Genomic DNA, 13572 nt, shown 5'->3' on the forward strand with positions numbered 1-13572 from the left:
TATTTTAGAAGTTTTTCTTTCCTGATTAAGTCAGTTTTTAAAATTTTGTTTTAAAGAGTTGCTCAAATACCTTTTAGTTTTATGGTAGGTAGTCATTTACATTACTTACATTAGTTGGCTTTTAGAGATTAAAACGAAAGAACAAATATAGTTTTTCCAAAAGAACTTAGGAGGATGATGTAACATCCCTACTAGCTAAGAGTTAACAATATAGACAAATTTTGAACTCACAGATTTAAACCGATTCTCTCAAAGTTTTTTTTACTGAGCAATTATTGTTTTACTGTTTTTTTAACCAAATCAAGTACTCTGTCAAGACTTAAAAAATGAACAATTATTTGTGAATAAATTATGTTGTATTTCTGATTAGTACATTTCATTTTCTTTAGATAATGAAATAATTCGAGTCTGTTATGAAATTAGATATAACAAACAAATTCACACTTCCTTCTTTTCTGTCATGGCCAGAGTTCTGATCTTTATTTTTGAGAAGAACAATAGCAACTTAATGTATACAAATACAAACGCACCAAAGACACCACCACCTAGAATACAGCACTACAGCTGTTAGCTCTTTCAGTTAACCAAATTAAAAAGGATTATTCGTTTGTTTTGTCCTTTTCCAAGACAAACGCTTATTTATGTTTCTCACCGTCTCTACCAAACCTCAGTAAAATTAGAACATTTCAGTTACAGAAATCGCTAATCCTACAAGGTCGGTCTCAGCTTCTTTGGTCTTAGGGCAGCTTCAACGAAAACGTGGTCTCGGCATAGTTGACTTTACCCGGAATTTTTCGTTTGCTTTTTTTGGAGGGGTTGTTTGGTTTTGCTTAAAACAACCCTGTGGACCACAAAAGGGGGTTAGAAAGGGAGGGGGCAGAAAGAGTCGGTTTTTCTAGAAGCCCAGGAAAATTCAGGTATCTGAAAACGTATTTTCTTGTTTTAACTAAAAAAAAGGTATAAATTCTAAGATGTTGGAAAGGGGCAGGGAGCCTATGACTCCAGCTGGTGAGCATGGCGCAAACCGAGGACCTCCGGGTGCTGGACGTTGGGGGAAGGGTGGGGACTCTGCGGGCACCACGCGGTCAGCCCAAGGGGCGGGCTCCACACGCACACGAACTATTTTCTACTCTTCCTTAGTTACCTCCCTTTTTCCTCCTTGGGGGTTGGGGTTGGGGGCTCGAAGTTAAAGGGCAGGAAAAATGAGAACACGAAGAGAACTCAATCCCACCCCTCAACAACAAAACCAATGAGAGGGAGCAAAGAGTTATTTTCGCGCCACAAAAATGGAAATCCAAGGGAGGCTCGGGGTCCAATGAATGGAAACCAGCAAACAGCTCCGGCGGAGGCAGCCGACGGTGATAGGCTCCCTCCGTCCACCAATCGGGTGAGCGAAGAAGGCCCCCCCGCCCCCTCCCCAGCCAGGGGCGGTGTCTCTCTCCACGCCGGTTGCTCAACTTGGTCTCGGCGAGTCGGCCCCGCGGAGCGCGAAACTCCGCCCCGGGGCCGCGTTTGCGCGCCGCGTGCCCCCGTCTCGCGGCCCCGCCCCGCCCCGGACCGAGGCTCAGAGCTGAACCAGGGCTACTTGCAGTCTCTCTCTGTGGGTACCAAACCTCCCCCAGCGCCAGGCAGCCTCTCGTACACTCGAAATAGGCCTGAATACACGCTGCCTGGTCGGTTGCCGCGGCCCGCGGGCGCACGCTGGAGGAGGAGGACCTCAGGTGATGTGTGGCGAGGGGAACTGTAGAGGTTCCCCTGACCCCTACGTCCAACTCGTCCATAGCTCCGCGCGGAGGAACAGACCCCCAGGCGGAGCCAGGAAGTGCCTGTCCCGCCACAGGGCCAGTGATCGAGGCCCTCCGAGGCGAACAGGCGATCGACGAAGGATCTTCACAGTGGGAGCTGCAAGAATCCCGCCCTCTTTTTCCGGGCAGAGCCAGGGGCAAAAGGAAACAGCCCCATCTTCTCATCTCCTGGGGCACTATTTCTGATTTTAAATAAAAATTGCTGAAGGCAGATTCTGGAGAGCAGAGTTAGGTTATCACTTATCATGCATCTGGTTTAAACACATAAGTCCAGGAGAGCTGTTTGAAGGAGCAAGAGTATGTTAAAAAACACCTATGGGGCCCAGGCGAGGACGCGGCGGGCATTGCGTGCCCACCCCGCGGTAAGGACTTCGGCTCTCCGGTGGTCCCAGAAGCGGCCGGGTGTTAGGAGGGGTAGCATTAAGAATGCCCTTTGTTTCGCCTCTATCTGCTCAGCCTTCGCTCATAACCTGTGGATACAGCAACGGTAACCGACCTTCTAAACAGTTTTTCTCCTTTAATAGTACACTGATCCATAAACATTTTTATTGCCTTCAGGAGATAAGGAGTAGGTGCAGCTGTCCAAAGAGTAAACAGGCTGCAGTTGGAGACACTCAGCCGCATCAGAGCACACACAATAGGTGGGATTCTCTCGTGGGGTTAAAATTAGGAGCTGCAACTGCTTCGGCAAGAACTCGAGTAGCCCATATGCAGTGCTAATTTCCTGTGTGAGACTCTTTGGAAGACTGGAAGTTAAACTAACCTTACATTCATTTTTGAAAATCCACTAAAGATACTTTTGCACTTGAAATGCCAGTAAAAAGACAGTTACCCATGTTCTTTTTACTCAGCCAGTGAATACATAGTTACCCCTTAAATGGTTGGAAGACTGTTAGTGGAGTGCACTGTATTCACCACCCTTTGATGTCTGAGCTTATAGAACTCCTGTATGTTTCTAAGGTCCAAGACGGAGTATCCAGTTTGTTAAAATAATACACAGATTAAGTTCACGAGTTCCAGGAACATATTTCATCAAAACAGCACACAGTTGTCTTAAATTCCAGCTGTTAGATGTGTTTGATAGTGACCGACAGCACGGGCTAGTATTTATGGAAAATAAACAATTTATCCCATGCTTTAGAAGTAGATACTTCCTTAGGTCGCAGTTTTAGTAAGAGCAAATACAGTGACCAATCCAGAAGGCACCATTCACATGACTCTGGAAGCAAGCTGAATATAGAAGATTTGTTCTTAATGAAAAATTACTAAAAGCTAAATGATCAAAAGACTGGTTTGCAATAAAGAGATACTTAGAAAAGCAAATATTACTAAGTGAGTGAAAACACATTTCTCCAAATAGCTTTTGATCACATGCGACAGGTACATGAAAAAAAATTAATCATTTTTGATATTTACATTTTGAGTACTATGTAAGTTAAAGGAAGAATACATATTTTTTCTTTTTTAGAACAAAGGGCTTTTTAAAAACATGAAAAGGAAAATTAAGCTCTTTTTAAAAGTTAAACCTAACCATAAACTTAAAATCTCACCATCCAAATGTTCTTTATAGAACTCATAATATAGTTCTAAGTATTATTACACAATAGCACATCGATCTCATAAAGTAAAAACATTTCACTAAATTAAATGTCAATGAAAATACTGTGAAAATGAGTTTATATTTTTTATATTTAAAAAGTTGGATTTGCTTGGCAGAAAAAGAAAAACCTGTTAGAACAGTTGCATTTAAAATGGATGATCTGACACCTTCCGGTTCCTTAACACAAAATTGTAAGTTCCTTTTAAAAGAAAAGATGTAAATGCTTCATGCAATAATTCCCACATGTTGAAAAAAATTATGTCATTCATCTTTTAATTGGAAAACATACACTTTTAAATGCGATACACAGATTTGACAGAGAAACGAACTCATAAATTTTAAATACTGAAATGTTTCCACTTAAATCATATTTTCTCTATCACACAATATATTTTCTACTAAGAGTACCAGGTCATCAAAGATTCCCGTTTTATATTTCCCTGCTACATAGAATTTCATTCGCTTTTTAAAACTAATCATTTTTCGTCTTTTCCATGGAATACCTGTGAAAAATATACCACAAGTAACTGGTGGAAATGAAGCTTTTGAGTAGAGTGCACAAGCATTAAACGGCACTTGCAGATTTCCACAAGAACCCGAGCACTATGTTCATTTCCGTATTCCTCTTCTCCAGTCTACATTTTGTTGGCCCAGTAAAGGCTTCACCGGGCCCAGACCCTCCCCCACACACCCACCATTGTACTCGTTACATCCAGGGGAAATTATGAATGGTTCTCATGGCCAAATGCCGGCAAAAACGAGGCAGAAAAAGATTTCAACAATTTTTCAAGTGCGAATATCACCTAGGGGTAACGCAGAGCGGTCTTCCTGTTTTAAGAGTCCCAAGTTCTCCAACTAAAATTCTTTAAATAAAAGTACCAGCCTACCCCACTCCTCCTCCTCTGGAAACTACAGGAAGAAATGGTTTCCGTTTAGATACCGACTTGTCCCACTATGACTTCTCTCCTCCGGCCTCCGAGGCTCGGGGACCCCCCCCATCCCCACGCCAAATACCTCCGCCCCTACGCTCCCCTCCCCCACTGGTGGCCAAGCCCGCCCCCGGCCTCATTTATCTCTGAGCCTTTTCTGAATCGCGCAACCAATCGCAAACGCGAAGCCGAGAGCCAACGCGAGCGCAGGCGGAGGAGGTGTCGCCCAGACACCCGCCCAGGACGCCGCGGGCTCCCATCCCCCACTGCCCTGGCTCGGGGCCGCCCCACTTCCCCCGTGCCCGGGCCCTTGAAGGGTGCATAAGGTGGGGCGCGTCTGCCCGCTTCTCTCGCCCCCTCCCATCCCATCCCCTCGCTGTGTTTCCGCCCTTGCCAGCTCTGGAAACGTGCTTGCGCCTTTGCATAGGTTATACTTCAAATGTCATCAAAGCCACAAGGCGAGTTCGAAATTGCGACTCTTTGGGTTTGTTAATTACCTATTTAAAAAAATCGAATATTTAAAACTCTGGTAACTAGAGCTGAGAAATTGCCTAATTAGCACCTCCACCCGAATCTCATTAAAAAAAAAAAAAATCTTCCCTTCCTCCCCTCCCCCTCAGGATCCGCCCCGACCAGATAACCCTTTCTAAACTCTGTTGTGACAATCAGCGCCGCCAGCCGCGCTCCCCTCCGCGCCCCGGCTGAGGCTCCTTTAGCATTTTTTTTCCCTCTTCCTCCTCCCTTCTCAGGGTCTCTCGCTCAAGCTCGTTTCCCCTCCCCCTCTCTTCCTCCTTTTTCCCCCGAAACCCACTCTAATTCAGGCGCTGGGATTCCTCACGTGAGACGTTGATTTGTAGTTTGAACACGTGGCTCATTCAAAAAGCCGGACACTCGGAGCGGATTTTTTCCGCCTCCTGCGCCTTCCTCCCCCCCCCCCCTTCCCCCCCCCCCCTGCCAGTCCCCCTTCGGGGGTTTTTTTTTTTTTTTTTTTAAGGGGAGGCGGCGCTCGCCCTCACGTAGTGTGATATTTTCACAGTCCGCTGGCCGATGCCAAGGGGGTTGGGGAGGAAGAGACAAAAAGTAGTTCTTCTCCCCTCCTCCTCCTCTCCTTTTTTCGCTAATCCCGCCTCCTCCTCAGAGTTAGGAAGACTCGTTGATGCGTTTGGGTTGTAGCAAGGCTTTTTCTTTTCTTTTCTTTTTTTTTTAATATTCAGAAAAGGAAAAACAAGAACCTTCGGATTTGATTTTTCGCTCGTCGTTCTTGTTCTTGGTTGTAACTGTGTTGGTGTGTTTTAACAGCGAGAAAACGAAGAGAACAAAACCCGCCGGAGCCCTCCATCACTGTGGGTGGTTTTAATTTTTCGTTTTCCTGTGAAAAATTTTTTAAATAACAACCACTCTTCACAATGAACAAACTGTATATCGGAAACCTCAGCGAGAATGCGGTCCCTTCGGACCTGGAAAGTATCTTCAAGGACGCCAAGATCCCGGTGTCGGGACCCTTCCTGGTGAAGACTGGTTACGCGTTCGTGGACTGTCCGGACGAGAGCTGGGCCCTTAAGGCCATCGAGGCGCTTTCAGGTGGGCCCGCCCCAGCCCCGCCGGCGCGCCCGCTCCAGCCCCGCGCAGCCCGCCCGGGCCTGCCAGGGTCGCGCACCCGGAGCTAGGCCCGCGGCTGCCACCGGGACGTCCACACAGGGCCCCAGGCCCAGGCGAGAGCGGGCGGGGAGGTGGGGCGAGGCCCGGGCGCCCACGCGCGTGAGGTCCAGGGTGCTTTCTTCAGCTTGGGCTCCAACCCGGCTCCCCTCCTCCCGGGGCGTTGTGGGCAGACGGCGGACGCGCTGTCCAGAAAGCCCCGGTGCGGGCTCGGACGGGAGCTGGGCTGGGGGAGGCGCGAGCGCCGGACTCTCAGCGCTTGCCCCGCCCGGGCCCAGGCGCGGGCTCCAGTCTCCGGCACGCCGGGCCTTGGGGGCCGAGCGCGGACGCCCGTTTCTTCCTCGCTCCCTCCCTTCCTCCTTCCTTCCTTCCTTCCTCTCTTTGCACGTTATTTACGGTGTTGGTTTCGCAGTTCCCCCGTCTCCCCCTAGACCCCAGGCGCGGGAGAACACAAAGTGGCCTCGACCCTGCTGCAGAGTGAGGCCGCGGGCTGGTGCCTAAACACAGGCGGCCCGGCGCTTCCTGTAGATCCTGCGGGACGCAGGCTGGTGCGACCTAGGTTCCACGCTCAACCTCCCCGCGTCCCACGAGCTAGAGGGGCAGGTGGGCGAGGGCGGCGGGTGGTCGCGGGCAAGGGAGCCCCAGCTGCGGCGCCCTGCCTCGGCCTCTCTCTTCGCCCCGGCCTCGGGGGGTGGCGGGGCATGCTCCGCGCGCGCGGGACCTTGCGTGGCGGGGCTGCGCTCAAGTCCCTCCAGGAGCCCGTGTGTTTTTTGCGTGGCGGGCGCCGCGCTGTCCTTCGCGCCTTGTTCATTCTGTGCGGAGGTGTATCTCTGGCGGTGCACTCTGCGCCTACCCTGTTCCTAGAGGGCCTGGGCTTGAAGCCGGAGAAGGGCCCGGCGTCCCTCCCTGAAAAAAGCCAGCGTAGCCGGCTCTTCGGAGTTTGTCTTATGGGAGTGTCCAGGGAGGTGGGTGGAAGGGCCGTCGGTTCTGCGGCTGTCGTGGGGTTGGGTGACCCCCTGAGGTGGGTGGAGGCGGCCTGGGGGTAGAATGTTACCCAGGTGGTGGGCTAGCCAGTCGACCCCCGCCCCCCCACTGTAAGTTGTACACACAGCCCCGAGGGGTCAGCTTTCCACCCGCGCGGGTCCGGGCTTCCCTTCCGGCCTTGAGACGCATCCGTGCCGTGGGGGTCTCTGGTCACTTGTGTCGCCGCTTAGGCTGGGAGGGTCCTTATTGCGGGAAGAGCGGCTAAACCCGGCCAACTGTCTTCCACCTCTTGTCTGTCCGCAGGTAAAGTGGAACTGCACGGGAAATTTATGGAAGTTGAGCACTCAGTCCCAAAAAGACAAAGGTGAGCTTATTTATCATGTTCTCATTAATCCTTTTCTCACTTTTTTATTGGGAGGAACGATTCAACACAGCTGAAAACTTTTTTCTCCCATGCTTTTTGGATGGCTTTATTTTATTGCTGGATGGCTCGGCGTTTCTTATTCCTTGCATTTAAGTTTATGGCAGGTGTGTGCGTGCGCGCTGCTAAGGAATAAAGGTCTTGTATGTGGTTCTTGCCACTGGATTATTACTGGTGAAGAAGTCTCTCAAAGAAGCCCTCACAGCTGTATGTTCTTCTAAGGTGCTGCAATAGGAAATCAAAGTCTTGAAGGGTGATTTGGGGACTCTGTGGGAATTAGGAAGTAGTGGGTGACCCTCTTCCACCCCCACTACCCACCTACAAGTACAGGATAGGGGAAGGCCGCTGCAGACACGCGTGGGTGTGGAGTGCCTTTTCTTCTCTGCCCCCAGTTGGCGGCGAGGAGTCAGAGAGGCCTCGGAGGCGGTCTGTGTATCTGAGAAGAGTGAAATTTGCTGATTGGAACACGTGAGTGAATGCCTGGGCTTCTCCTGCCCAGAAGCGCCTTTTCAGTCATTCTAGAGTTACACAGGTTGCTGCATACCAGCCTTTTGTTTCCCGCCCCCTCCCCCCCCCCCCCCCCCGCACAATATTTTTGCTTAGAAATAACCACCAAGAGAGCGAAGACTAAAGATCTGTACTACTTACGAACTGGGATTGCACTTTTTGGAGAGCATGTGTAGTGTGTCACTTTACAAAACGTTTGGAGACTGTTTTAACCTCTGGAGTATTTTGAAGAAATGGCTTCTTTCTCAAGAGCAGGCCAGATTCTCCCTCTGTCGCTAACTGGAAAGGCACTGCTCCCTAACTGGTGCTGGGTTTAGCTTGTGCTTTTCTGGGTTTTACAAGGTGAGGTTAGAGTTTCTGCTTTTCTCCTCCCATTCTCCCCGCTTCTAAACCTGGGCTAAGCAATAAGCTGAAAGTTAATCTAAATAAACTAGGACTGCATGTGTCTGGTTGGATACAGGAGAGTGTGTGTGCTGGAGGGCAGGAGAGGTTTGCTGTGCATTTCTCTGGTGCTCTGCAGAGAGAGATGGCTGTATAAAATGTCATCATCTGCTTATTTCTATATTGAGCTCTCTTTCAGGTAAAGCATTTTTACAAACCTTGTTTTTTGTTAGCTGGAATTTTGTGGATTTCTCTTGTTCATGTACTTAATTTTCATTAGGACAGTTGAAAAGACATTTGTTGGATGAGATAGGTTTAGTTCTAGTTGGGAATTTTGGTGGGGTCAAGTTATTTCACATATAGAGGGGTATTCTTTGTTAAAAGTTTCTAAAACAATAGAAGGGTACTGAAAAGTATCTAAATTGATTTCTCTTTAATAGGAATTAGAAAATTGAGGGTAAAGTCCTATCTCCTTAAAAAATTTAAAGACATAGTCTAAATTGTATACCTAAGGAAAAAAATGTAAGTACATTCTGCAAATTCTAATTGGTTTCATGTTTAGCCTGTGTGTCCTAATTTTCTTCAAATGTTGAATAAAAAAGAGGCAAATGGTTGTGTCGGACTGGCATTTGAGCATTTGAGAGTTTCTAAATTTAAACGTTAAATGTCTGGCATTTTTCAGATACAATTTATGGACCTGCATGTAAATGCAGATTACTTAGCTTTGCTCTCCTGATTTTCTTTTCTAGCCTGGTGTGAATTTCTCCCCATATGTAGTGAATTAAATTAAAAACATCTGGTAACAGCCTGTTTTATTCTTAAAGACTTTTGCCCAACCTAAAAAACGTACTTGTTACTTTATAACAGACAGGGGTTCCTCTTAGGAAAGCATATAAGGTAAAATGCCACCAGTGGCAGCAAGTATTTATATCAATGGATGCTTTTTCGTTTCATTAACAACGTAGATTAAAATTTCAGGCTTTATTTTGGCTTACCTTAAAATACTCAGTATTTTTTAAAAATGTTTTAACATTTGTGAGAGAGGCAGAGGCAGAGAATCCTTAGTAGGCTCCACACTGACAGCAGAGAGCCAGATGCAGGGCTCCAACTCAGGAACTGTGAGACCATGACCTGAGCCAAAGTTGGACGCTTAACTGACTGAGCCACCCAGGCACCCCTAAAATGCTCAGGATTTTAAATAACTATGTTAGTAGCAAGTAGGAATGAGTACATTGGAGACAACTATTTACAGATAGGGGGAACAATCAAGTAAGTCCTTTTCTAGTGTTGAGATGGTGAAAAACAAAAGTAGAGGTTTCTTTTTCTGAGGGAAATTTGCTGGAAATCTGTATTACAGTCTTGTAACTGAACCTTGGAACTGTGATACAGTTTCCCTTATCTGGACTGTTCCCCTGTCTGAAAAGGCTTTGGGAGAGGGCTGAGAAGACACCCTGGTGAGTCATGCTTAGCCCCTATAAGGGTCAAGCAGTTGTACTGGTGACCGTTCGTTGAATGCTACAGACCAGTCCTTGCCAAGTGAGCCTGCTGGACTTCTGGGTGGAGTTCTTTGTGCTGAGCAGCGCTTGCATTCCATCCCATCACCATGTGGGCATCTGAGGCAGGCACACCCACATGTGCAGTAGTGACCTTTATACCTGCTGTGCAAGGCATGTTGGGAGCCTGGTGCTGAAGAATGCTTATGGCAGCACTCTGAGATGGATGAATGGGCTTGCAGCAACTAAACAAGGCCCAGGAGGCAATTTGAAGCTTTGACGTGCTGGCCCAACTCTGACTGGGAGCTGAGCTGGGTAAGGAACCTTTCAGGAAGGGGCACTGTTGAGTATGGTTCTGACCAAGCTTAGCTCCTGATTTACTGAAGTCTCCAGGGAATGTGGAAGGAATGTTGCTTTGCTGCATTCAGATATCCCTCAGTTGTGGAGGATTATAGCACTATTTCACAGAGTTTGAGAGCCCCGTGTCCAGAATGAAGAGAAAATTGCACTGAGTATCTGTGATAGTGTTGCGCTTTTGATTTCTAAAATAAAAGCTCTAGCACATGAATACTTGGCTTCCCTCTGAGGTATAATCCTAAACACTCCCTCCTCCCCGCTCTGCCTTGTTGGATAAGGGTGGGTGTAAAAATTGTGTGACTTTGAAGACTGTAGCTCTCTTGGATTGGAAGAACCACTGGTATCTTGTGGGACTTCATAGGTGCCCATCTGTGATGTAAATCGAACCGATTTCCTTTTTTATATTGTGGGCTGTTGGGCCTGGGAGAGGGAATAGGAAAGTTTCTGACACTCTTAGAACAGAGAGGATGGTAGTTTTAGTTGGTTTGTGATGACTTTTTTAAGTTATGAAAATTTTTCACATTTTTGGTTTTTTATAGCTTAAACTTATGATTTAGCTGTCAGTATTAAGATTATGTGAAGGCAAAATATATGTGAATAAAGGATAAAAAATAGTAGGATATTATAGTTAATATTTTTTCCAGGAAGGATCCATTAAACCAGACTGGTGTTTCAGCTCACATGTCGGTGTTTTTTGTTTCCTTAAAAAATGAAAATGAAGTGAACAACTTATTTCCATATTACAATCTTGAGGTTAACATGTAAATTAGATAGACATAGTATAAACTTTTTTTAATGATTTATTTTTTTATTTTTTGGAGACAATACGAGTAGGGGAGGGGAAGAGAGAGAGGGAGACACAGACTCCAAAGCAGGCTCCAGGCTCTGAGCTGTCAGTACAGAGCCTGGTGCGGACGCTCGAACTCCTGAATCGTGAGATCATGACCTGAGCCAAAATCAGACGCTTAACCGACTGTTGAGCCACCCAGGCTCCCCAAAGAGACATAGTAAAAAAAAGTTACTGGAGTTTTAAATGTATCTTACTTTGAATGGCTATTTAAAAGCTAGTGCTGCATTTTAACCACTGGGATGGTGTGCATTGTGTACATTAGCTAGGGCATATGATCCTGTTGTCTCGGGCCAAGAAAAGTTGCTTTCTAATTTAATTCTTTAAAAGTTTTTATTTATTTTATTTTGAGAGACAGAGCACAAGCAGGGGAAAGGCAGAGAGAGAGAGAGGGAGACAGAATCCCAAGCAGGATCTGCACCATCAGCACAGAGCCCAGTGTGGGACTCGAACTCATAAACTGTGAGATCATGACCCCAGCCAAAATCAGAGTGCCCCAAAAGCTTGTTCTTTAATGCTGAACATTTGAACGTAGGCATGAACAGTTGTGTTGGTCCTTGCTTATTAGTTTCATACAGGTGAATATTGTGAGTTAGATTTCTCTTACAGAGATGTGGGGTTCTGAATGTTAGGAAACTCTTCATGGCTGGTAAAGAATCATAAGCAGTGTCTTGGGAGTGCTCAGTTTAAGGTCAGTAGTGCATGACTGCTTAAGTGATAGTAGCCAACAAGATTTTTCTTGATTTCATGTTGTTTCCTCAGTACAGCTTGAGGGAGAGTAAAAGATTTCTTACTTTGGCATTATTAGAATTAAAACATATAAGTGAATGTTGATAAGTAGCTTCTGTGTGGCTGTCCACAGTAACAAGGAAGACATGGAAACATGACATGTGCCTGGAGCCAGTGGGAATTGAGAATCTTGGCTTCTGTTTCTGGCTTTCCTTTTGATTTATTTGTGTGATCACTTACATTCTCTGTCCATGCCAAATGCCACTATAATAAACTAACGGGGCATAGTTCTGAGGTTTGCTGTTCTGCTTGAAATGAGTTACCAGCTAAGGCTTAAAAATACCTTTTGGAACTAGATATGAGGTTTTCCCTGTAAGGAGCTTGTATTTGCTGTTGATTGGTAGCTCAGTCACTTTTGCGTGTGTACCCCTTTAGGGCAGTCAGCAAGAGGGAAATAATCTTTGTCATATTTTGAAATCCTTTTGTGAGCCATACCATTGCAGTTAATGTGTTGTTATAGGTCGTGGATTTTGTATTAAAGTGAAGCTGTTGAACCACCTGGATATATATTTGAAGCAACTCTTTGTAATTGTTTTTAACAGTGTTGAGATCTAAACTTTCCTAGCGGTGACTAATTTTTGAATTGTAGGATCTATCTATTTTTTATTATATGATTTATGTATCCACCAACTTTGGCAGTTGGTTTAGTCTGGGAGGATGGAGAAAGGCTGTGCTATTCTTAGCCAAGTTTCCTTTATTAACTGTTGCCTCTGATTCAAGCTTCTAGAGTCACAAGACAGGAGGTGGCAGTGTGGTAGCAGTGACCAAGGGATAGGATTGGCGTTTTAGTTAGAACTCTGCCCCATAAATCTGATGTTTAAAAAATTGGCGTGAATCGCCAGGGTTTTGCTTGAAAGCTGGTGGCAAATACTTTTCAGTGCTCTATTAAAACTGAGGGTGTAATTTATCGCGGTCTGAAACTGCTGTTGGGCAAGTATTGGTAAATAAACACAGTTGTAAACATTAATATAGTATGTGGATTTTCTTGCCCTGAAGGGGAATACATAGTACATAAATTATGCATTGCAGAGAGGTATCTTGAAACCATTTAATTTGATTAGGAGGTAGTTTGAAGTTATTATACATGGATTCTTTGAGAAATCTAATCGAACTAGAAATTTCTTGTAAAGATTTAATTTATACCCAGTGTGGGGCTCCAACTTAAAATCCTGAGATCAAGAGTCACACATTCCACCAACTGAGCCAGTCAGTCCCCCCCCCCCCAAGTGGATCTCTCTAAGTTAAGAGAGGCTTAAGTCCTTAGGATAGCTGGCATTATCACTTCGTTGTTTAGAAGTTGATTCCACTGCTATCTTGGTGTTTCCAGTTATCTCTTGCTGCATAACAAACTACCCCAAAACTTAGTGACTCAAAACGACTTATTTTTCCTCATGATTCTCTGGGTCTGCTTGGCGATAGTTTCTGTTCCATGTGGTGTCATTTTGGGTCATTTAGGTCATTTAGGTCATTGAGCTGGTCTAAAATGTCTAAGGAGGCTTCATTAACATGGCTGGCCTCTTCGTGCTGGTCTACATGACTTTTCCCCACAAGATACCTGAACGCTTGGTAGTAGCCCTTAGCTGCCAAGTGAGAGTAGAAACTGCTAGGCCTCCTAAAGGCTAGGCCCAGAATTGGCACATTATTCTATCCCATTCTGTCGACCAAAGCAAGTCACAAGGCCAGCACAGATTCAAGGGGGATATGGAAGTAGTCTCCATCTCTTGATGGTAGAGTGGTATGAATGTACAGAGGGGAAGGAATTGATGGTGTGACTGTCTTTGTAGATTGTTTTCCATACATGAG

General features: G+C 46.0%; 1 protein-coding gene across 3 annotated transcripts in view; it reads left to right on the forward strand.

The window, feature by feature from the left end:
• The first annotated feature begins 5380 nt into the window (after positions 1-5380).
• The window catches only part of IGF2BP3 (insulin like growth factor 2 mRNA binding protein 3), a 153533-nt gene continuing 145341 nt past the window's right edge, over positions 5381-13572 (forward strand). For 2 of the 3 annotated variants that reach the window (XM_040472435.1, XM_040472437.1), the window contains exons 1-2: positions 5384-5915; positions 7278-7338. In XM_040472435.1, coding sequence (XP_040328369.1) covers positions 5741-5915; positions 7278-7338 — 236 coding nt within the window. In that variant the 5' untranslated portion in view covers positions 5384-5740. Of the gene's footprint in view, positions 5916-7277; positions 7339-13572 lie in introns of all 3 variants that reach the window. The other variant, XM_040472436.1, reaches the window with a different exon arrangement.

This window comes from Herpailurus yagouaroundi, unplaced genomic scaffold, assembly GCF_014898765.1.
Source record: "Herpailurus yagouaroundi ecotype Mexico unplaced genomic scaffold, PumYag 100, whole genome shotgun sequence".
Taxonomy (NCBI): domain Eukaryota; kingdom Metazoa; phylum Chordata; class Mammalia; order Carnivora; family Felidae; genus Herpailurus; species Herpailurus yagouaroundi.